Genomic DNA, 24211 nt, shown 5'->3' with positions numbered 1-24211 from the left:
TACATTCTTACACTATAAAGTAACAAATTTTACTTCCAGTAGCTACTACAAAACCTTATGTTATTAACCCCTCTTGCATAGAATGAGGTAAACCTGTGCGTATTACCAATGCTATTATTCCCAAAAGTAGAGCAATATTTTAGAAAATAAATTGCTGGTTTTTAACGTTCTATGCATTTTAAAATTCAAACAAAAAATCTTACCTAAAATGGTCTCCTGGGGCTTTCCCTTAACATTTTTTAAAGCATTCCATAGGCTGAAGGACTGTAGAGGTTAATCATTTTGATTAATTTCTAATTAGCCCTGCCTATATTCCAGAGGAGATGGTCAAAATTACCACTCTGAAGAGGCCAGGCTAAGACCCAGAAGCACTTCTACAACAGATGCAATTAATTCCTGAGAGTTTAGTTTATGAACCTCACTGGTAAACGCTAGAGCTCTCTCATTCAGTCACAACTCAGTAGAAAGTTAGAAAATGCAGAGAGCAAACTTCACCAATTACCCTTGTATCATTTTTTAAAAGGAAGCCATGTCAATTTTAAAACAGGGAATGTTCAAAATGGTCCAAATCGGTTACTGTTAAAATAAATTCTGAATATGATTAAAGACAATTCATAATATATAAATATGGAATTTTAGGAAAATTAAATTCTCTTTCAAATTAGTTTTCTTACAAATCCAGGATAGTTCAAAGCAGAGCTGGAATGATTTTTGAAATCTAAACTTATTTTGCCTTTGGACAACTTTCAATTTGATTTGCCTGGTAATACAGTACATCTGTTTTGGGTGTGGTTATACCAAGTTATCATCTCACAGACGGAGGGAAACGGCAAAGAACCGATCAGAATCCTTTTTCTGGGGCTTTTTTTTGTTTTTTTTTAGCAAGGAAAATAAAATAAAGTTAAGACGATATTGCATTTTCTCCAACCCCTCAACATGTAGACCGAGATCCTGTGTATCTTGTCAACCATTCCAGTTTAACACTTTAGTGTTAGGATAATTTTAATCATTTTTTAATTAAAACAGAACATATAAAAGTATCCAGAGTTCTTCCAGTTTCATATAGAACTCCAAATAAATTTTCACAGAATGAAAAACATTTCTGTACACACATTTAAAGTGGGCTGCAATAAAATGCCAACAAGCAGAATTAATTGCCCCTTCCATGATCTATGTGGTGATGAACCCTCCATGAGGGGTTCAGTTGCATATTTCTGCAGCAAAGGAAGCTGGAGATGTGACTGGCCTAACTTCTGAAATCCCAAAATCTCCCAACAGGTACCAAAAAGGTTCATTTGTAATGACAGTTCATTTGCATTTACAACTATATCCTTCTTAAATCATTTCCTTCAATCCTGCTACCTAAACTTTAATCTTACCAAAAAAGTTAGAATTTCAGTTCTTGTTAACAATGCACATAAATCCAAACTTGGAAAATATTACAAAATTCTTTCAAAAGCTTCAAATACAACACAAAAATTGTCCATCTTTATAAATTGAAAAATTTCCCCCCGGACTAAAATAGTTTCCCCACCCACCTGAAAAATCTGGAACTGAAATTTTCTATGTTTAGCAAAATGTCCCAGTAGAATAGCCCCACTGTACAGCTGGATTGATTATAAATCAGTCCTGTGTAAAATCCTTCCCCTCCCACCCTCAGTTTCTGAGCCAACTCATGGCTCTTGTTTGATGTAGAAGTTGGCAGAGCCATTGCTTTCCTGATCAGATGCTCCTTGGAGGAAGTTATAATCCTCTCCATCCAGCAACTCCTCCTTCAGCTGCAATGTAGTCACTGCAGGAAAAAGAAACATATATGAAATAGTATTAAGCCTTTCTGGAATATTCAGATTGCCTTTAATCTTCATGTTCCATCAGCTTCACAGTTAATAAGACTTCTTCATTTCTTCAATAACTCTTAAAATTAAACTCCTGAAGTATGAGCATTCAATTAATTTTAATTTTCAAAGTATACAGCAGTTAAGCAATGTTCTGAAAAGGAATATGGCACAGTGGACACTAAACAACTGATATCTTCAATAAAATGTTCAAGGTAATAGTGCTCATTAATTTAAAATAATCAGAATTTTGCTTATGATTAAGTATTCACTTTCATGTCAATGTTCATATAAACAATGATGTATTTTTTGCATGGTTCTGAAGTATAACATTTAGTAAGTACCAACATAACAAATACAACTTCAATATAACCTTATTAATCCCAAGGAGTATCTTTATTACAAAGACTTCTCAAAGGAAAAATATATTAGATATTAAATTCTATAAAAATATTAAAAAGTAGTATCTGTAATGTAAGTTATATAAACATATAAATTATATAAGTATTTAATTTATATATGTATATATTTTTTTGAGACAGAATCTTGCTCAGTGCACTATGGTAACATTTGTGAATAGCTACTACACTCCAGACCGGGCAACACAGTGGTGAGACCTTGTCTCTAAAAAAAAAAAAAAAAAACACACAACAAAAAACCAAAACCCCAAAAAACTCCTATATTAAAACTAAAATCATAGAAAAATCAAGCAATCATTTTAATTAAAATAAAAATTTATTGACGCCAGCAATGTGACAATCACTGATGCAAATCTGCTAATATTTCCAATTGGATCACTTAATAGTAGTATTTACTGCCTGCCTGAGTTCTTATCTGATGACTGCTTGTTAATGAAAATAAACCAACAGTTTGGCAGTCCCATAGGTCATGTTTCAACAGGTATTTATTTATTTCTACGGGAAACTGTTTCTCAGTTTCTAATATTGTAAGTGGGGCTTAGGTTTCTGGGTAGCCACAGAAGTCATGCTAGTCAGAATTCTTTGTGACAGGAGGGTTCTTTTTAATGCCACGAGCAAGCATGAAGAAGAGAAATTTCATTTTTGCTGGGCCCCAAACTGGTCTTAGGAAACATTTTAGGCCAAGTTAATGCTGAGATTTTCCTATCTCCTTTTATAAGCCTCTCGTTATTGCTCTTCGACACAATTACCCTAAACCATCAGATTCCATCCTTTCCCTGAAGCCTATTCTACCTCCTACAGAAGTTTTTGCCTTCAAAAATTACTTCAGTATTTTTTTCTTTTAATGATAACGATCTCATCTAGGTGTCAGAAACTAGTTTCAGCTCAGGTGTGGTGGCTCATACCTGTAATCCAAGTACTTTGGGATCCTGAGGTGGAAGGATTACATGAGGCCAGGAGTTTGATACTAGCCTGGGCAACACAGTGAGACCCCATCTCTAAAAAAAAAAAAAATAAATAAAAATAAAAATAAAAATTACCCAGGTAGGGTGGTGCATGTCTGTAATCCCAGATACCTGGGAGGCTAAGGCAGGAGCATCGCTTGAGCTCAAGAGTTTGAGGCTGTAGTGAGCTATGATCACATTTTTGCACTCCAGCTTGGGCAACAGAGCAAGACTCTCCCTGTCTCAAACAAAACAAAACCCAAAACAAAACAAAAACCAACAACCCTAGTTCAATAACTACCAACCTTTAGGAGATGTGTTCAGGTTTCTTAAAAAGTTACTATAAAAAAAAATTGAGTTTTTAAAGTTTCAAATAATTTAAAGAACAGGTGAGGTGGCCACTTATGCTAACACATCTAAAGGAATCTAATCCCACAGTGAGCAAAACTAACTTTCTTCCCTAACTTCTTCAGCACACACATATCTGCTAAATCAGAAGTCACAAACTGTGCTTTCCACCGTCCCCGGCTTGCCCGGGAGCTGTGGTTCTTTATAAATTTTACTGTATATTTTGAAGCAAGAGACTTCACATAAGAATCTCAAAACGTGAGCCTAGCATCCTTAAAGAGCTGTAATCAGTGGGAACTGACTGGCTGCTACCTCTGCATCTGGGCAGCCTGAGATCTCTGTCGGCCACAGAGCTCAACACACTCGTGCTGCCCACGACACAAGCAGGAAACTGCCTGCCCCTGCAGGTGTGTGGCTCCAAACGAAAGGGACAAGTTTTTCGTTTTTCTCTATTATGTAGCTTTTTATTAGTAACTGGAGCAAAAGGATGCATATATATAGAATATAAATTGAGAACTGCTCATACTGGGAAAGAAGGTCAATTTATGAAGAGAATTAGGACTCAGAGTATTTGGATAGGCCGGGTGTGGTGGCTCACGCCTGTAATCCTAGCACTCTGGGAGGCCGAGGTGGGAGGATCGCTCGAGGTCAGGAGTTCGAGACCAGCCTGAGCAAGAGTGAGACCCCGTCTCTACTAAAAATAGAAAGAAATTATATGGACAACTAAAATATATATATACACAAAAAATTAGCCGGGCATGGTGGCACATGCCTGTAGTCCCAGCTACTCGGGAGGCTGAGGCAGTAGGATTGCTTAAGCCCAGGAGTTTGAGGTTGCTGTGAGCTAGGCTGACGCCACGGCACTCACTCTAGCCCGGGCAACAAAGCAAGACTCTGTCTCAAAAAAAAAGTATTTGGATGGACAGCAAGCCATTAAAGTGTTTCATGAAGCAATAACAGTGTTACCACGTAGAATAATATTAAAATGGCCACAACTTTTAAAGTCAAATAGTGTAGTCACAGAAAATGTTTTGATTTTTGTTACAAATGATTGGTTTAAAAAGTAATGGTCCCTAACATCTTATTTACTAATTTAAAGAATAATCTTTTCAGAGATGAAAATTTATTTTATTTTACTTTGGTACTTATTTCGGTATTGGTGGTCAAAAACTTAATAGCCCAAAGACAGAAAAGTGAATACACTGTGTAAACAGTAGCAAAACAAACACCAATCAGACTGTTGAAAGGTAAAGCAAATGAGACTGTGCAGTTCTTCCTTTCTTTAAAAAAATTATAGTATGATAAAAATGCTTTCACAAAGAATAGTATCAAGCATATAATCATTATCCTTCAAATCTAACCAACATGCGTTAAGTGTGAGGGACATTTAAACAATACCATGAAAATAAACACATGGAAAAGAAAACCAAACCTAAGTTTCATTAAAGGTGCAGTACCCACAATAAAAGGTTGATTAAAACGGTATCTTGTCATATGATGATTAGATGGCTAAATGAATGAGAAAAGAATTACTGTGCTCCAAGATCAAACATGTTCCATTCAAACAGATATTTTTTTTAATGTGAGAAACATAAGTTGAGATTCCAAAGCATATCCTGAAGCTATTTGCATTTACTGCTAACAACAAATTTCTGGATTATGCTTCTAGTCATGTTAAATATGGAAATGATGTGCTTAAAAGTCACTCAAGATAAAGGTGAAACATTCACTCAGATGTGGAATGCTTTAATGCAAAGTTTCATTGTTTTCATGGAATCTAAAATAAAGCCTGTCTGGTATCTTTCACACTAATCATTTCTCCTTTCCAGACCTTATTCTTAATGGATGATGGATAAAATAAAACAGATCCTGTTATCGAAGGCTACTTTCTACACAAATGCATTTTCTTAGCCCTGTTTTTAAAATGAAGTCACTCTGTTGACACTAACCACTAACATTTCAGGAGATAAACTAAACAAGATCACATTTTCTCAGCTACAAAGCCCATAAATAATAATCTCAACAGCTAATCGAACTGTAACTTTCAGATAGTTAAGGTGGCAATATAGTCCTTACATACACCAGAGTAAAATCACGCTAAATCCCGCAAGATGTGGCTCCAGCTCAGAAGATACTACAGATATGCTGGTGGAAGAAGAAAGTCACTGAGGACAAGTTGTTTCCATCTAGTACGTCTACTCTCAGTTCTTGGGTTCTGTCCATCCCAGAAGTCAAGTTCTGTTTTACAAGAATCAGGAACCTCTCATAAAACGTGACATATACGTCCAAAATCAGCCTAGTGTTTAAAGAGAATATAACCAAAATACCATAAAAATTCGAATATATTCAGAACTTACAATATCCATACTTAACCAGGCAAAAGAAAACTATTTCATAAACGAGTACAAGAAGAAAAAAGTTAAAGAAGAAAAGAAACTGGAATGCTCTTTAGATAGATTCTGAAGGTTTTTCCATTAAAGAGCAGGTAACTTTTAATTTGTAATTCTAGTCTGTTTTTCATGCAAAGAAAATATGTATTGTAATTTCTTCTAGATGTGAGAATATCAGAGTGATCTTCCGAGAAACAGACTGCGAAGGAGCAAGATGACTCAATACACTCTGAGGGAGGCAAAAGCTAAAGAACATACCTTAAAATGCACCCCCCCTCAAAAGGCTGAGAATTGCAGGTGCAAAAATATTAGCAAACTGAAGAATGAGAGGAAAACAGGTAGTTACTAAGTCCCATCAAGACTTTCAACATACCAAAGACATTTTAAAGAATGCTGATTAGATGAAACAATTTGGTTTAAAAGCAACAGTTAAGATATGGCAGAATATATGCCAAGGCAGATATAACCTTGGCTTTGAAGCTATATAATCTGTACTCATGCCTAAAGTTCATCATATGCAAGTGAAGCCTTTCTGATACCACGTTTGTGCTGTCTTCCTTACGATCTACTGCCTTGGCCTAACCAATTAAACTCAAATCAAATGTCACCTCCCTAATTAATCATGATATATACACAAACATAAAATTATGAAAATAAATTTCACTCAAATTCAATGCCAAAATTGTACACGTATCATATTTCTAAATCTATGTTATTCAACTAAGATTGTGGTAAATGTTCCCACCAAAACTAAAATTACAGTGGAACTCAAAACATCCTTTCCATGAATGAGACACTATGGAATGCTATGAACAAAGCCTCCTTTTTGGATCTGATTAATCAGATCTACCCCTAATGACACATTTCTCTCCCAGGTTAAGTCACAGAATTCTCTAATGAAAATGTTCAATCATTTTAATGAAACCACAAAATATTACAAGCTGTCTCACAATTCCACAGATTGAAATAACCACCCTAATTTGAAGCTCAGAAGTGTTTCATAACAAAATAAAAATCCTTCCCTGATGATTTGTCTTAGTGAAGCGTCTACCAAGGACTAATGGAAATGAATTTTTTAGTTGAAAGAAAATGAAAACTTTAATGAGTCAGCACCTGTCATGCCAGACCATGCTTAGTCTCCCACCACCCTGCCCAGTATCTTTTACCCTCTGTAGTACCTGACGTGCTGATGTGACTAATTACCTGGTTTGAGGCTGGGACTGAACTCTCGGCTAGTGCTGGGAGGTGGGAAGGCCTCCAGGGCTGTCTGTGCTGGAAGGGTTCGATATGGAGGAGGAGTCAACTCTTCGTCACCAGAGAAGCTCCTCCGCACCCCACCTGTCATGGGCAGGCTCGACAAACTGACAGGCTTCTTCCCAACTGGCATCTTCCTCTCTAAATATCAAGTCAGACTAAAGTAAGCTTTTACTTACATGCGTGGTAAGAAAAGTGCATTATATAACTAGGAAAGCTCTGTTGCATAGGACACTCTGAAAAGAGAACCAACTATGCAAGGTTTGTATTTCTGAAAACAAGGCGGGGAGAGAGGGAGTGTGTGTTTGTGTTGGTGGAGACTGTTTCTATTCTCTTAGAGTCTGATAATCCTGGTTCTGACTCTCAAATAAATTTAAAACAAAACAAAGCAAAATGAACTATAGACAGCTTTAAGGGTGGAGAAGAGCTGGCTAATTTCTTTCAAGAAAATCTCTGCTTGAGGTGGGGTGAAAACTCAATGGAAGAGAGAAAGGGTCTTTAAACACTACTTTTAGGGTAGCATTTCACTGTCCATATATGCCCAAACACTGGCCTTCAGGGAGAAATCAAAGTAGTGACAGTTTAAATGTATTATTTGGGTGGCAGGATTTTATAAAATGTATTCCCCTAAACTTATAGCTTACCATCCACTTTTTTAGAAACCCTTATAATTCTTATTCTTAAAAGCATTTCTAAAAATTCAAAGATTACTGCTTGCAAGTTCTTAAGCAATCTAATTTCTTTTGAAACAAATTTATCACGCCATTCGGCCATGGTTTCATAAACAAACATAAGCCTTCTAAAACTTGTACAATGCTTTCACCGACCAAAAAAATATTCTGAACTTTGCAAATGCCGAACAACCAAGCACAGCACATTAATCTGGTTGAAAGCTGAAGAATACTTACATATCTTTGTGACTGTAAGCTATGTCTATTTTTCACCAGAGCATACAATGACTCAGGTAAGAGCAATCAGAAATTATGCTTTATAAATCAAAGCTAAAGGATAAATCTAAGTCAGACAGCATTCCTATGTAAAATGATCTGGAAACTAAGCTACTCGGGAGTACAGAATCAATTTTCAACTGCCAAACCAAAATCGCCAGCAGCAACCACTTAGACTTTTTCTAATATACTATGTACTTGGAGGTAAAGATGCAAAGAGAAATCTCCAACTCTTACTACTTACAATAGTCCCTGAAAATGGTGAAATTTAGAGAAGAAATTAGTGCTGGATTTTCCTGCTCTAGAAATTACTACACCTTACAAAAAAGAAGCTTTTGAGATCCGACCATCTATATGATACTCTTGGCAGGACATTACTTTCAAAAGCGCTAATTAATAACTATCTCTTTATAGCATGAACAATGAAGCCAATCAACTGTCTGTTTCTGTAAAACACAAGCACTACGAAAGAACACACGGAGGGACGATTTTACCTACAAAAAGACCAAAGAGCAATAAGATGAAACCACAGAGCCAGAATATGGTATCTACAGGCAAACTTAAAAACAAACCAAACGTTTTACAGCCCATTTGCTATTGATACACATCTGCCTGCTATGGATGACAGGTTTCTAAACTCCAAATTCTTTCTTACTTGGTTAACTGAAGTTTTGTGAGAAAAATTTCTAGCGAACTGTTTGCTGAGTAAAATAAAACAATAAAAGGAAGGAGTATCCTTCCAATGAAAACTGCTTCTGAATACAGCACTACAATTCCTTACCCGCAGTTCCAACATTCAAGAAGTTTCTTAGTAAAACTTTGACAACAAAACCATACCTCACCTGCTGATACTATTTATACTCTTTATTTGGCCCATTTAATGTAAATACTTATACATATTTTGCTTCAGAAAATGCCCCAGAGTCTGCAAGGGGTGTTACATAATATACGTTACACTCTTTTCTAAAATCCAAAACATTATGAATTCTAGAATACACTTGGCCTCAAGGGTTTTTAATGAGGAACTAAGGGTCTGTAGATCTTTTCCTTTCTATGTCCAAGGGATAATTTAAGGACATTAGAGATGATGTCATATACTATTAAGAGCTGTTAAAATGTCACATTTAAGGAACATGCTACATGTAGAGCTAAATTCATTTTTCTAGCTAATCCAGAAATCTGGTAATGATAAATATCACTGAAAACTGGGGTGCTGATATTATTACTTCATTAATTACATATTTCTTCCTATGTCCCCCAGCCCATTAATTTCAAATAATTTAAACTCCGTAAGTCAGAAACAAACCCTGCAAGGGTCACACTGAGGGAGGCATGTGAATTGTGCACACGATGCTCATAAATTAGTTCTAAAAAGCATGTGTCACGTAGCCACTCAATAATAAAAACAGTTCTTAATTTGACATCTTGGAAAGAAAATTCTGAAATCTCAAAGTCTTGTCCAACAGAAAGTGAAAACACAGGCTAAAGCAGGCTGTGTTATTTACTTTACAGAAAGCTTAACAATCACACCTGCCCCATGGTTAGTCCACTGACATAAAGTTCCCATGTGAATTCTCTCTGATCATTTCCAGACAAACAGGCATTCATTTTGATCTGCCTGGTCTGGCAATGCTTTCTTTCAGGTGAATATCAGACCTGGCAAACAGCTGATGGACAGAATAATTCTGGGCCTATGTCTAGTTTATGCCTATAGAAGAGAGGACAAGAGAAAAGGCCTGTGGGGGATGTCGCTGGTCTGAGGCTAACCTGGGTTTCAGGCTGGGAGGAAACGTGTTTTTCAAAGCACCACTACAGTGGCTAGCAGAAGTTTTTAAGTTCCTCACTTAAAAAAGTATAAACAAACAACTCTAATTAAAAAGGTAAAAAACAGTATATTTGATTCTTCATGCTGCTTCAGTCTCTTGGCTGTTAGTGAGACAGATCAGCACTATTTGAACATAGTATTTGCACATATTTGGCAAGTCAGCTGGAAAAATCTGTTTCAGCTTTAATCCTCCAGTGTACATTTTAATTTTAAAGATCTCTTTAAACAATAATAGGCTGGGTGCAGTGGCTCATGCCTGTAATCCCAGCACTTTGGGAGGCCAAGGCAGGAGGATCCCTTGAGGCTAGGAGTTTGAGACAAGCCTGGGCACCATAGCTAGATCCCATCTCTATAAAAAATAAAAAAATTAGCTGGGTGTGGTGGTGCACACCTGTACTCCCAGTTACTCAGGAGGCTGAGTTGGGAGGATCTTTTGAGCCTAGGAATTAGAGGTTACAATGAGCCATGATCACGCCACTGCACTCCAGCCCGATTGACAGAGCAAGAGAATAAGACCCTGTCTCAAAACAACAATAACAACAAAAAACCCCAAAACCCCCACAAAACAGAAAAACCTTATCTCAGAATGAAATTTCATATTACTTTTGCTTTGGCTATTAATGCCAACAATCATTCATTGTAAAGTGAAGTATAACACAGAAAACATATTTAGAAAAATCTGCTTAAGCCTGACTTTGTTAGCCCTCGACCTGGATTTCTTACAAGTATTAGTCTAGAAAGAGAGTTTTGCTTTATAAGAAGGATGGGTTTATTAGGTCCCAAGTCTGTGCTGTAAATATCAAACATCTGCTTTTTTTTAATAAGTAAAATAAAGAGTTTTTTAAAAAAGGTAACTTTTAGTAGGTTTACGTATTATTTCAAGAATCATTCATAGGCTCTATTCTTTACCACGTATGCTTTAAATACCATGGTAATCATTTTTCCTGTCAATTACAATATAGGCGTTTCTCGTTATTGAAAAGGTTTGCCTTTTATGGCATACTGCACCTTTAAGCATAATACGTAATGCACAATCATCAGTTCTCACAAGAGGTATCATTTTCTGTGCAAGAACACTGTAACCCAATTGGTTAACAATTAGAAAATATATGTGAACACCATGTGGTGACCCACTTTTCTTATGTCCTTTGTATTGCTGGGACTTAGCCTTTTTCTTCTGTTTTGAAGATGTTGATTGGCTTTCTCTTGATGCTGAAAAATAAAAAGGGAAAATTGGTACCAGATAACAGCTTATAATTTTAGATACAACTTAGATGAGCTATCTTTTACCAAGACCATTATGCTTATAGAAAGTACATGATGCTCTGAAAATAAGGGTACTTATTCCTACAAAACTATGGGCCTCAATACCAGATGGATTCCACTATTTACTCAACAGCACTTATTATATGCCAATCAATTTTCGACCTGTAATTTTAAGCTTACTGAAACAGTAAGTCTAGTTTAATCTGGTGACTGTTGTGTTTCTATAGTTATCATGTAACTGATACTGAGTTCACACTGCCATGGTACACATGGTCTGATTCTGTGATATTGTTGTTGAGTCTTAATATCTTACCTGGCAACCAATCAGACTTAGGTATATTCTTGTCCTGTGAGCTCACAAGATGATTTATGTGAGATAGTCCTCTGGAGAACTGCTGATTTTTACAAAAGGACACCTTTTCTGTATACCAACTTACACTGTGATGCTGGAGGCTGTAGTTGATATCCAGTTAACTGACACCACCCTACAGGATAGAGGTCAGGGGACTCACAGTCTACCCACTGATCATATTCTTCTTCCCATCCATCAAAATGTATCCTCAAGAGACGATGAATAATTCGAGTTACTGTCGCTACACATATTAAACGTGGCTCCATGAGATCTACTGCTTCTAATTTCATTCCTACACGAAATCCGTGATTTGGAACATCCTGACACGGAGAAGCAAAACATCAACATTGTTGTAAAGAAGACAGAATGCACAATTCCACTATTACTAAGAAATCAAAAAACAGAAGCAGCACAGTCAAACGACATAATTTAAACCATAAATGCCAAATAATTCTTTAACTATTTTAACAAAGTACAAAGGAGAAGCATTTAGGAACTAGTCAGGAAAAGTATTCATTTCTATTTCACTCAGATTAAAAATGAAACATAATCTGGAAACAAGCTTTGATTCCTCAGAAAATATTTATTAAGATATTGTCTTATTTATTTTTTAGGCTAGTCAAATGAAGCAGTGGGAGTGGAGAAGGAACAAAAAAATCTGTAACTGGCTGTGATCAATTAGTTATAAACACCACTGCACTCGGACCAGCTATATTGTTTCATTAGTGTATGTTTGCTTATATTAATGTCCACTAAGAAATTCTAACATAAGTCAAAGACTTTTTGATCAACAATGATTTGCACTTATGAGGCATCAAAAAGCCCCCACATAATTATTACGTTGTCCTTTAAATTTACCTTATTAAATAGTTTTACTGGTGCTGCAATGGAGCCAGTTTCCCTGAGGTAGTCAAACCATTTAAAAGGAAGTTTTGTGTAACCTAAAAAACACAACTGGTTTAAGTAGCAGTTCATTTAAAATTAACATAATCTTAAAATGCAGACAAAAAGTAACTCAGTACACAAATCTCAGCTTTTAGGTTATATGATCAACTCTTAACACATGTTAATACTGTTAAGTGCAACAATTCCACATTATAAAAAAATTTCCCCTCTTTCTGGACACATTGGGGTGCCTACTTACCCTAATACAAAAGTGACTTTTCTCCTCTATTTACTATAAGGATAGACTTTTGTTTTTTTCACTCCTAGGCTTTAGAACAGCCTAGCATTTAATACTTTGGAGTGATATTTTTCTTTCTTTGCAAGAAAGAAAACTCTCTGAGAGCAAATATTATTTCTATAGACCTGAGTTTTAGCTTTGCCCCCTTCTTTTCTTAGAGAAAACCCCAATGCTCAAATACTGAAATTAGGAAAATCACTGGTTAAGCCATTAGAGGCAAAATAAGACAGAACTCCTTTTAAAAGGCCACCTGGTAATCCAAAGATAGAAACTTCTTTCCCTCAAAGACCAAAGTATCTATTAATATATTTTTAAAAAAGTTTATCAATACAATAGCCTGTTGTGCCTATATTACTGTCTCATCAGGCTTTGAGAATACCAATTCATATTATAAAATGTATAGACGCTCAGGACAAATTTTATACTAATTTATTAAACCTAGCTAGAATACAGTGCTTTGTTTTTAGAGCACCCCACAGCTCTTTTATGTATGTGTATGTTTTATCTATACATATACACACATATTATGTACGTATTCACATGGCAAGAAAATTTAGGGCTGTGGTAAATGTTGTGAACAGATACGATGTAAGAAGCAAGCAAGGATTAAAGTCCAGTGCTCTTATGAGGATGAAGTACCTCTGGGTGGAGTAAGTTCAATCATGTTAATTTCACAGAAACCGACAGGGAAAATAGAAGGAGAGGTTGCATGGTAACAGAACCAGTCAGATCCATCTGCTGCTTCTGAGCCATCGATCCCAATCATCAGGAATCCGTCAGCCAGCACCTTTTAAATTAAGAGAATTCCAAGCATTTGAAATTAGATACTACTATTATAAAAATACTTTAAGTGACATTCTAAAAGAAAGGAAAATCTATTATATAAATTTAAAGTGAAAAACGCTTCTCTATTGCGTTATGTTAAATAACAGAAACTGTAATTAAAAACTTGGGTAAATTCTAGTTTGTACCAGAAACAAAGGCAGGATTACACAGAAGTGATTTCAGAGCTCAGGGAAAAGCAGTGCCTTTGCCAATGGCTAAAGCTGCCCGCTGTTGTGACATCATGAAATCGGGCTGAGTGCTCCTCTACAATTTAACTGTCTAGTCTCACCTAGGCTCTATTTCTTTTTTTGTTGTAGAGAAGGGGGTCTCACTATGTTGCGTAGGTTGGAGTACAGTCGCTATTCACAGGTGTGATCATAGAGCACTACTACCTTGAATTCCTGGGCACAAGTGATTCTCCTGCCTCAAGCAGCTGGGATTACAGGCATGTGCCACCGCACTGCTAGGCTCTAAATCCTACTTGGTAACACCTTTCCTTCTTTCTTTCTTATTTATCACATAGACGAGTTTTTCCAACCTTCTCCATCTTTTTCAAGCTCTATCTTGACCTCTCTTAGGTAACCATGCTCCTCTGTGACAGACATTAAGGCTGGCCCACCTAAAGGTCCTCTTACTTCTTCTTTATGCCTTCACACTATTGTAACAAGTAGCCCTTTCTTAAAAACTAAGACAAACTTCTCCATCTTGTCCTATTACCACCGGGACCTTTCTCCAAATATACTATCTCTTATACTCACAGGTATCTCTTGTTTCCCAATTTCCATTAAATTAAAAATATTTTATTTTGAAATAGGTTTAAAGTTACAGAAAAGGTTCAAGAATAGTACAATAAACTCTATTCACCACTCAATTCAAGTCTATACTATGTAACTCCTTGCAGTCTGATTTCTGTCCTTCTCTAAATTGCCAAATTCACGCGTAAACTTCTAGTTTGCCCAACCTTGTGGCTTTTCCCCCGCAACATTTATCCCCCTTCAAACTTCAGCCTCGCAGCAGCATCTGATACTTGTTGACTACTCTTAACTTTCTGAAACATCTCCCAGACTGTCATCACATTAGGGTCTACTGATCAATCTTCTCCTCTCTGATCATTCCTTCTGCATTTCTTTTGGTGGTTGCCCTTTCACCTCCAACCCTTAAATTTCTGATTTTAGCTTTTTTCTTTCTGTTCTGATGACACTGTCCACATCCAATGCTACCATGATTAACTTCTATGCCAGTGCTTCCTAAAGTTTTTTTATCACAGTCTGCTTGCCTTCCAGTGTCTCAGTCCTGCATTTTACCTGCATGCTGAACACATTCTCTGAGAGTTAGTATAGGGCATAAAACCAACAACTCCTTTCGAGGTAATTAATTTTCAGTAATCAAACCACAACTCCACCTCCAGCATTCAGTCCTCCCTTCTTTTTTTTTTTTTTTTAAGGCTGGTTAAAAGAGAAGCAGTGGGAGTGGAGAAGGAACAAAGCAATCTGTAACTGGCTGTGATCAATTAGTTGTAACCACCACTGCACTCAGACCAACCTGTCCCTTCTTATCCCTGCCATTCATCTCTCTCTTGACTTTGTTTGATATTACTGTTTTCAGCCATCCTCTATAGACATTTCCCATCTTAAACACAGTTAATCTTTCCTTCAGTATTACCTCTGTTCATTCCAGAAAACCTTTATCAACTTGTCTTGACTACTACAGAACTCTCAGACTGCCTGACCAAGCATTTCAAGCCTGTACTACTTGCTTCCACATTATCTTATAGTCTCTGCCCTCAAGGTCCTTTTTCCAAGTGATCTCTACCTATTAGACATGTCCAATAACTTTCTCTTCAAGCTTAACAGTTTGGCTAAGACCTCTGGACAGAACTACCCCCTTGCAAGGGACTCCTTTCTCCATTCTTCTAAACACAGCTGACTGGACCAGGGGCTTGTATATATCATGCAGAGAACCAAGCCAAAGGTTGGGCTCAGCTACTGAGATTCCCTTTCAGTAATCAGAATTAGCAGACACAGAGGCTGTTGTCAAGTCACCAGTGGGAGCTAGAACTGAAAGGCTGTGATACAAAACAGGGCTGGAGGCCCCCATGTGTAGACTGAGTGAGCAGGAAACCACTCGAGAGAGTGAAAGAAGAGTGGTATAGACTCAGGGTGGAGCAGAGATGGGACAAACAGGCTCCTGAGAGGTGGAGAGAATAATCCTGGGGTTGTGCCTTTCCAGTTCTCACCGCCCCCCCTCCACCCCGTTCGCAGACATCTGTGAGATTGCCTGCTACGTTCCCACAGTAACTCTCCTGGAGCTGACTTTAATGGGTTTCTATTTGTCATAAACAAAAACCTTGCCCAGAATATCCAATGCAACTTTCTGGGTATCTATTGTATGGGAATTACTTGCCATTCCCTAAACGTGTCCTGTACTTTCCTATCTTTACGCTTTTGTGCACATTCTTTCCATCAGCTTAATTTCCTCCTGCATCTCTGCTGGGTCCAGTTTTCCTATCCTTCAAGATGTAGTTTCCAAATGCCCCCTCTTCTACAAAGTTTTCTTTCTACAGTTTCCTTTAATTCCTCTACGATGTAATCTCACCTTTCTTTGCATTCCAACAGTACTGTGTATCTCTCTTAAACTATAGTCTAACTTGTATTAAACTTATTTTTCTACATCTTACCCTTGTTCTATATATAAGACTGTAAGCTTTTTAGAGTCCAAACCAAATCTACCACAGAAATGATTAATTATTTTCTAACGATTCTTGATATTCTACTCCTAGGACACTGCATTTTCATTTGACGGACCAGACATGGTATGGTATGATGGCACTGTTTCCCAAAACTGGCTAATAGTCAGAATCACCTAGAGAACTGTTTTCTTTTCCTTTTCTTAGACAAGTGTAGATTTCTGGGCAACATTTTATGTAACCTTAAAAAAAAATTTAATTAATTTTTTTGTAGAGATGGGGTCTCAATATGCTGCCCAGGCTGGTCTTGAACTCCTGGTCTCAAGCTATCCTCCTGCCTTAGCCTCCCAAAGTGCTGGGATTACAGGCATGAGCCACCACGCCCAGCACACTTAATGTAATTCTGATTGAGCAGGTATGGAGTAGGTCAGGGGAATGTGTGTTTTAAATCCTATCAGGTGGCTGTGATCACCAGTCAGGTGAAGAAGAACAGGCTTTGGAGCCAGTCTTGTCTAGTGGTGTGACCATGAAGCATGGCAGTCATCATAATTGTTTTTAATTCTTTCAGCTTAAGGTTTTAAACTGTGTTGAAATGCAAATCACAATTTAAGTTACGGTTTTATGACAATAGATTCTGAGTCAGTGGTTCTTAACCATGGTTGCACATGAGAATCACCCAGGGCCTTTAAAAAATGTTAATACACAATACTAAAAAAAAAATTGATCTTTAAGGCAATAACTGCGACATAAAATAAATAAATAAATAAAAATTGTCAATGCAGTCCCAGTGCGGTGGCTGATGCCTGTAGTCCCAGCTACTTGGGAGGCTGAGGCGGGAGGACTGCACTTGAGCCCAGGAGTTTGACACCAGCCTAGACAACACAGAGAGACCCCCGTCTCTAAAAAAAAGAAGAGACAAGACAAAAAAAAAAAAAAAAAGAAAAAGAAAAAGAAAAAGGAAGCCAATGCTAGGGTCCCAACCGAGACTGAGTAAATCAGAATGGAGGGGAAGGTATCTGGTCAATCTGCAATTTTTTTTTTTTTTTTGAGACAGAGTCTCACTCTGTTGCCTTAGTTAGAGTGCCGTGGCGCCAGCCTAGCTCACAGTAACCTCAAACTCCTGGGCTCAAGCAATCCTTCTGCCTTATGAGTCACCTTGCCTAGCCTTAAATATTTTTCCTCTAACTTAGGAGACAGTTCCACAAATAAAGGTAGCAGATTCAAAATAATAATCTTGACAATAGGCTATAAAAAAAGATCTGATAAAAGAATTCAAACTTATTTGAAATTCCTAGTAACTCAGGGAAGATCCAGATACACATTTTATATCAAAATGAATACGCCAAGGCCCTCCTTTTCCTATTAGCTTAAACACAGTTCCTTATAGCTGCATTTCCATATTTTGAAGTCTATTCTCTTACCTTTCTAATGGTCGCGACACATATTGTAGAAAGATTTAATGGGTCTATAGCTTCCAATTTCATTCCTTCCTTGAACCATTCCCCACTCTGGTCTACTTCTTTTACCTAAAGAATTATATGAAAGCACATCTACTATAAAAATGTTGTCATTTTAATAATTAAAATATTACCAATGTGAAAAGATTTATCAGGTGCCTTCTCCTACCTACCTAATATTATAACTCAAACTTCCATTAAGGTTTAGAGAGAAATGAGACAATAGAATTTAAGAATAATTATAATAAAGAGTTGTGACACCTATGAATTACATGGTCTTAATTCTTTTAAGTGAACATATGTAATTGTGATGTCCATAATTTTAGGAAAAAACCCACAACCCTCTTTCAAATCTAATTTACAAATGAGGGTTCTTATAAAAACTTCTTACCTTAGCAAATAAATGTGGTGGTGTATCAAAATGTCCATCCTGTTTCTTTGTAATATCTACAAGGAAAAGTTACATACTAATCTGTCAGCATTTGTGAGAAGACCAAAAACCACGTTTCTTTGAAGGCTTCAAACTCACAAGGTATGTAATACTATAAAACATGGCAAAAAGACATGCCTTCTACATTTATGGTGAATAATATTCTTTACTAGTCTTTTCTCTTTTCGGAGTACATGTGCATATGCTATCAAATACATTCAGCCAATTAGAATGCTCATATTCCCTAGTTAGGGATTCACAACTTTAGAAGCATGTTTTAATGTGTTTAGTATCAATTCTAACCACATTTAATCTCGCTATTTTGGTTAAAATTGAATGGAAAGGGAAAGGCTATCCTTAGATCTTTCAAATGGGCTGAATAAAAAAAGAGTAACAAAGCAATTGGTAGTTGTGACCAAAGGGCATATTTTTTAATTGAGAAAAAGTGGAAGGAATATAAAGCTATTAATTAGGACACTAATTTGGTGTGAACTTTTACTAATTAAGGTAGAATACGCAGCCCAAACAACTAGAATGGTATTTTTCATCTATGCAATTCTGTAGAGAAAATAACCAAGTAGTATAATTCATAGCCTCAATGATACTTTCAAGAGTTCTTGCGATAGGTTGCTTACCCGATCTTTTGAATCGATGGCCTATGCTTCGAGACCAACCAATGTGATGGATTAATGGGCTGTGCATATGGCACCAAAAGTCATCTGTCCTATCTTCACTCTCTTCATACACTAGTCTTAATCTTCCTCCAATTACACTTTCCACGACTGCCACTCGTGTCCGACACAAATGCCTCTTGTCAACCACTTCTACTCTCATGCAAGGTTTGAAAGGATACTGCATACTCTCTGAAACCTTCAAGGAAAAGCAGACAGAACCTGTTCGAAAATCATGACAAAGATCTACAAGTAATTTTAATATTGTACTCTTAAAAATACCGAATGCCCTTGAAATTTATAATAGCATAGTTCATCTAGTTCATGAAATTAAAACAATTCCTTAAAAATCTTCTAAGTTACTCCTTTTGTTAGAGCTCTTCAGTCTTCCTGAGATCCTGCTTTTTACCTTTTGTGAGAAATCAGGAGGAAGCGTTTTGGCACCAGTAAGTCGTTTCACTAGAAAAGCTTTCCAGTTTGTATACTTATGTTGAATAGCTAAAACAAAAGAAATAACCAGTTACATTTTAACAAAAACAATTGTTTCATAAATTATTTCTTAAAAAATAGTAACAAATTTCTCTGCAAGTCAGATTATTAATTTAGATTCTGAAAAGTGACCAAAAAGTTACTTGACACCAAAAAAATACTATTTTAATTTCTGTATTACCTTAATGTTACCATGAATAAAACAGGATTAAAGTAAACATATATAAAATTACAGTATGGGCAAATAAGCTACTTACTTCTAGGAGGAACAAGAGGTTTTCCACTGGCTGCACACCAGCCAACTGGATGGATATCAGAACCACATATATTGCACCAGAAGTCCAGCCCAGAGTCATTTTCAAATCCTTCATATCTTAAAAGGGCATTGTAACCTGAAGCCAACAAATCATACACTACATATTAAGACAACAAAAGTATATCAAACAACATAGCATCTGACAACAGTTGTCAAACTTTACTGTGTATCTGCAACAGGTTCACCTCCAGGGTTTGCTAAGACTGATGGCTGGGCACCTCCACTCCAGAGATTCTGATTTAGTAGATCTTGGGTGGGTCTGAGAATTTACATTTTTAACAAGCAGATGCTGCTGTTGCTGCTGCTGGTCTACGGACCAAACTTTTGAGAACTATTTGTTCAATGTAATTAGTTTATCTGTTTTTAGAGCATGGCTTCCTCCTTTGAATATATTTCAATTTTACCCATAATTTCTCTAGAAATTTTTTTTTCTGGAAAAGTCTCGGCAAAAACAAGGGTGAGGCAGTTCTACTAAAATGCATTGTTCTGAATATAAAAGAGAAGGTTGTGATAAGCTAATCAAACCCTGTAAAGTCACACAAATCCAGTTCAAGTATATTTTTAAAAAATTGCTTTATCCAGCTGCTTATTACTTTTGGATAATTTGAATATGGCTTATTCAAGAATCTAAATTTTTCTGTCCTATTTATTTGGAAATAAAATTTGAACATGCAATGTAAAAAGTTCAATAAACACAAAAGTATGTGAAATCACTTAAAACTCTATGTTTTAGGCAAACTGGACGTCTTGTTTCCTAGAAAGAATAAAAAATATATAATATATCCTGTTTAAAATCTAATAAACCTCATGTTGATAACAAATTAAGGCTTAATTTAAGGCCTTTAATGGAATAAAAAAAGGCCAATAAACTTGTACTTTGGGCTAGGAGCCAAGTTCAGTCAGCATTTTCATGTGTTAGTAGCTATGATGAAAATTTATAGCATTAAACCTTTAGTTTTAAAATTCAATAATTCACAGAACAACTTGTAAGTGTGCTAATTATCGCTGAACTCTAGATTATGATTAAGATCAGGCTCACTTGTACAAAGGCATTAAAGTGGTTTAAAAGAAGATAAATGATGTAATTAGATAAAACAGAAATGTAAAATCAGAGATGGAAGGTAGAAATAATTCTTGAATATTAAATGCATCCATCTTTAGAGCTATTTAAATGTAACTGACTTAAATACCTAGGACAGAAACAGTATGTTCTTTTAAATTATAGTGTAGAGAATTTAGATAATGCTTCCATAGCTGGGGAAATGTTTCAAGGAAAAGGTGGGGGATTGGACTGGGTTACATAGATTTAGTACAGGAATGGGACACTCTTTTACAAGAGTGATCAAAGGCACAGTGGTGACAAAGAACATGCTGTAGGAAAGAGAGAGGGAGACTAGCCTCATTAGAACAGATCATTTATGTTGGGGAGCAACAAAACATTTGTCAAGTGGCAGATGGTAAAACTCATCAATAGCTGTAAATGCTGACCATCTTGATCCTTTAAGAACAAAGACGCCAATAAAGATGATTTTTAGGTAATTAAGTCTATCAGCAGTACACAGTACAGCAGTATGCAGAGTGTTTGGGGAAGAATGCCGGAGATAAGACTAGAAAGACTAGGATGAGTTAGATACCTCTTACATACATAGTAATCTATGGATAACTGTTCTTATCTGAGTGGCTGTCTGCCCCTCCTCTAAAGTACTACAGTGCCCTACACCACTCACTGAGTCCCTTGCCATGCAATGACGGGCAGTATTCAACATTTGGCTGATGTGAACCTGCTGAAAAAAACAAGTTTTACACTTCTGTACATACGTGTCCACACTGTCTAATGCAGTAGATCCCTAACACATTGATTTCATGAGCGAAAAGGGCTGGGGTAGGGTAGAGGCAATGGGAATGAAGAGAAAGGAAGAGCCCAAGGTATATGAAATTATCAACACCTGTTCATTTTTGGTATTACGGATCTCATCACTTTTCTTTTAGTACTTCAACTTTTGTTACTTTTCACAGTATTTCCCTACACCAGGGGTTGGCAAACTATGTTATGGCCCCTAGATCTGGTCAACTGCCTAATTTTTTTATTTTTATTTTTTTTTTGGCAATATGCAATCTAAAAATGGTTTCACATTTTCAGAGGGTTGAAAAGAAAAATCAAAGGAAGAATATTTTATGATACATAATAATTATATGAAATTCAAATTTCCCATAAAGTTCTACTGGAACACAGTCACATCCATCCACTTATGTACCGCTATGGCTGCTTTCATGTTACAGTGGTAGAGACGAGTAGTTGTGACAGAGATCATATTGCCTTGCAAAAGTTGAAAATTATTGTCTGGCTTTTCACAGAAAAAAATTTGCCAACCCCTGTTCTTTGTCACATTATTTATTTGGTAATACTTGCAAAATTTACAAACATGCTTTTTTACAAAAGATTACAAGTATCATTGTCATTTTCTAGTAAATTCTTATTCATGCTTTTCACCTGCTAATTTTACAATTCCAGCAATCCAGAAGACTTTGGTAGGTAGGCTGCAGTCTGTATTGGGAACTTCTACTCTCACATTTTCTGAGATATCACCCCAGCAGGTCCCCATAGGTGCCTGTCACATAAAAATTATTAAATTATTGTCTTAACATAAAGCCTAAAACATAGCATTCAAAATTAAGCATTACCATCAAATAATGGGACTATTAAGCTAAAAATGTAATCCATTCTATTTCTGTAAAAATGTAACTTATTGCTCCTTTCACAGAATTCTACTGGAAGAAGCCAGTGTCAGGGTCAAACTCAAGAAGAGAGAATTCACATATTTATAATAGATCTATGTTGACTTCAAAATTCAGTACTGTCCTAATACAAGATTTAAGCAGCAATTTTTCTAAAACCTGAATTACAAACTTGATAGCAGATTTCACAGGATAAAACTGATTTAAGAAACTTAATTATTTTTAACATGTACTAAATGAATCTATTTTAATCTCTAATTTTCAAAGATCTGGCCAAAGAACAGAAAGAAAAATAATTCCAATCAGCACTGTGGTTTCCAACAACATAAAATAGAGAAACGAAACTTATCTGTGTTTTCAGTTTAAGTTAAATTCATGGAACATAAATGTAGTCTATTAAGATGGACACAAAGGAAAAGCATTGGATAAAGTAAGAAGCTGAAGTTGAAGAGGTTTTGGAGATGAGTACCATGGTGAATTATAAAATAACTTATTTCAACATTTCTCATGCGGAAATTACTCTAAAGAGAAACTTCCAATGTTAGAACTGGAAATCACTAGCCTCCACACTCAATTGTTAAGATGTGGACTCAGAAAACCAATTAAGTGAGTACCATGAAGGGACTTTCCAAAATCTAGCAGATGTTCCCAAATTACAATTTACATTACATTTAAATCCTTGAAACTCAAGGCAATTCACAATTATTTGGAATCTATGCAATGGTGAATTAAACTGAATGAGTAAGTGAACTCAGGAATATAAATGCTGGTAATACTAAACAATCTCTGTTCCCTGGATGATCAGCTCCTCATTAGATACAATTTAGAACCTTGATCATGAAGAAAAGGATTACGTGAGGTTATAAAGACCTGATAATGTGAACACATCAGGAAAAAACAAAATAGCTTCAAAGCTCAAGGATGAGCAAAGACATCTGTTAGTTACAGACACTAGCCAATTTGAACATGGGGCAAATGTCTTCCATGCAAGGCTCCTCATACTTTTTTTTTTTTTTTTGGGTGGATTAGCCTAAGACGATATTTAAACCCTATCCTCTCAATAGTTTGTGGAATTTCTGAAGGAGAGAAAGAGAATGTCAAATACTGAACTAGGATTAAGTCTAGAAAACAAAGACAGAATTCATTAATAGGCTATTGCTTTAAGTAGCAAGCAATGAGTACACCTCAATAATTTGGAGATGTGGCCTATCTCAACTATTAGTGATTCTGGAAGGGTACACTTAATAATATCACTGAGTTGTGCAAAAAAAAAAAAAAATCATTATGACCACTTCCTTCTTTTTGTTTAAACTGAAAGACTGGACTCTTCAGGTTCTGCTATCTTCCCCTATATCACTCTAGACTGTGGGGCCATCCCTATTGCCAGCAGGTACGATCAGAAAAGGAGAGGCTGGAAGGAAGACAGGTAACATAAACTACCATATATTAACACAAAGATCATGTATTCACTTCTGTGAGGATGAACCAATTAGAGCAGACAGATGCAGTCAAATGCATGCATTAAATTAAGGTATGGTATCCATCCCTCTTTGGTTGCCAAATCTGTGAATTGGGTTTTTTTTTTAATTGAGAAGAAAGAGGCATGATTATACTGACAAGCTGCGGGTTAGGTTGGCACATTGCTAAATGAGTTTGGTGTACAGGACGCCCTTTTGAGGTAGATGTGACAACCTGTCATACTGACATTTTTTTTTTAAACCTTAACGTTTATTTGGAGAAAGTAACTTTTAATCATATCTTATTAAAGAAAACAAAGTGTGAATATTAAAAAATAAAGTTAATGTTTACTTTGGTGGGGGACATTATGTTTTGGTCCC

The 24211-nt window shown here is 36.3% G+C and overlaps 1 protein-coding gene across 1 annotated transcript in view; it reads right to left on the bottom strand.

Annotated features, from left to right (window-relative positions):
• Window positions 1-1025: 1025 nt before the first annotated feature.
• Window positions 1026-24211, bottom strand: part of MBTD1 (mbt domain containing 1) — a 60326-nt gene continuing 37140 nt past the window's right edge. The window contains exons 9-19 of the mRNA XM_069482376.1: window positions 22129-22246; window positions 19579-19713; window positions 19242-19330; window positions 18797-19031; window positions 18123-18178; window positions 17696-17800; window positions 13403-13550; window positions 12439-12521; window positions 11666-11900; window positions 11097-11174; window positions 1026-1792 (exon numbers count right to left, since the gene is read on the bottom strand). Coding sequence (XP_069338477.1) covers window positions 1674-1792; window positions 11097-11174; window positions 11666-11900; window positions 12439-12521; window positions 13403-13550; window positions 17696-17800; window positions 18123-18178; window positions 18797-19031; window positions 19242-19330; window positions 19579-19713; window positions 22129-22246 — 1401 coding nt within the window. The 3' untranslated portion in view covers window positions 1026-1673. The remainder of the gene's footprint in view (window positions 1793-11096; window positions 11175-11665; window positions 11901-12438; window positions 12522-13402; window positions 13551-17695; window positions 17801-18122; window positions 18179-18796; window positions 19032-19241; window positions 19331-19578; window positions 19714-22128; window positions 22247-24211) is intronic.

The sequence above is a fragment of the Eulemur rufifrons genome, chromosome 9, assembly GCF_041146395.1.
Source record: "Eulemur rufifrons isolate Redbay chromosome 9, OSU_ERuf_1, whole genome shotgun sequence".
NCBI lineage: Eukaryota > Metazoa > Chordata > Mammalia > Primates > Lemuridae > Eulemur > Eulemur rufifrons.
Note: the sequence above shows the minus strand (reverse complement) of the source record. Positions and strands in the feature narration are given on the sequence as shown.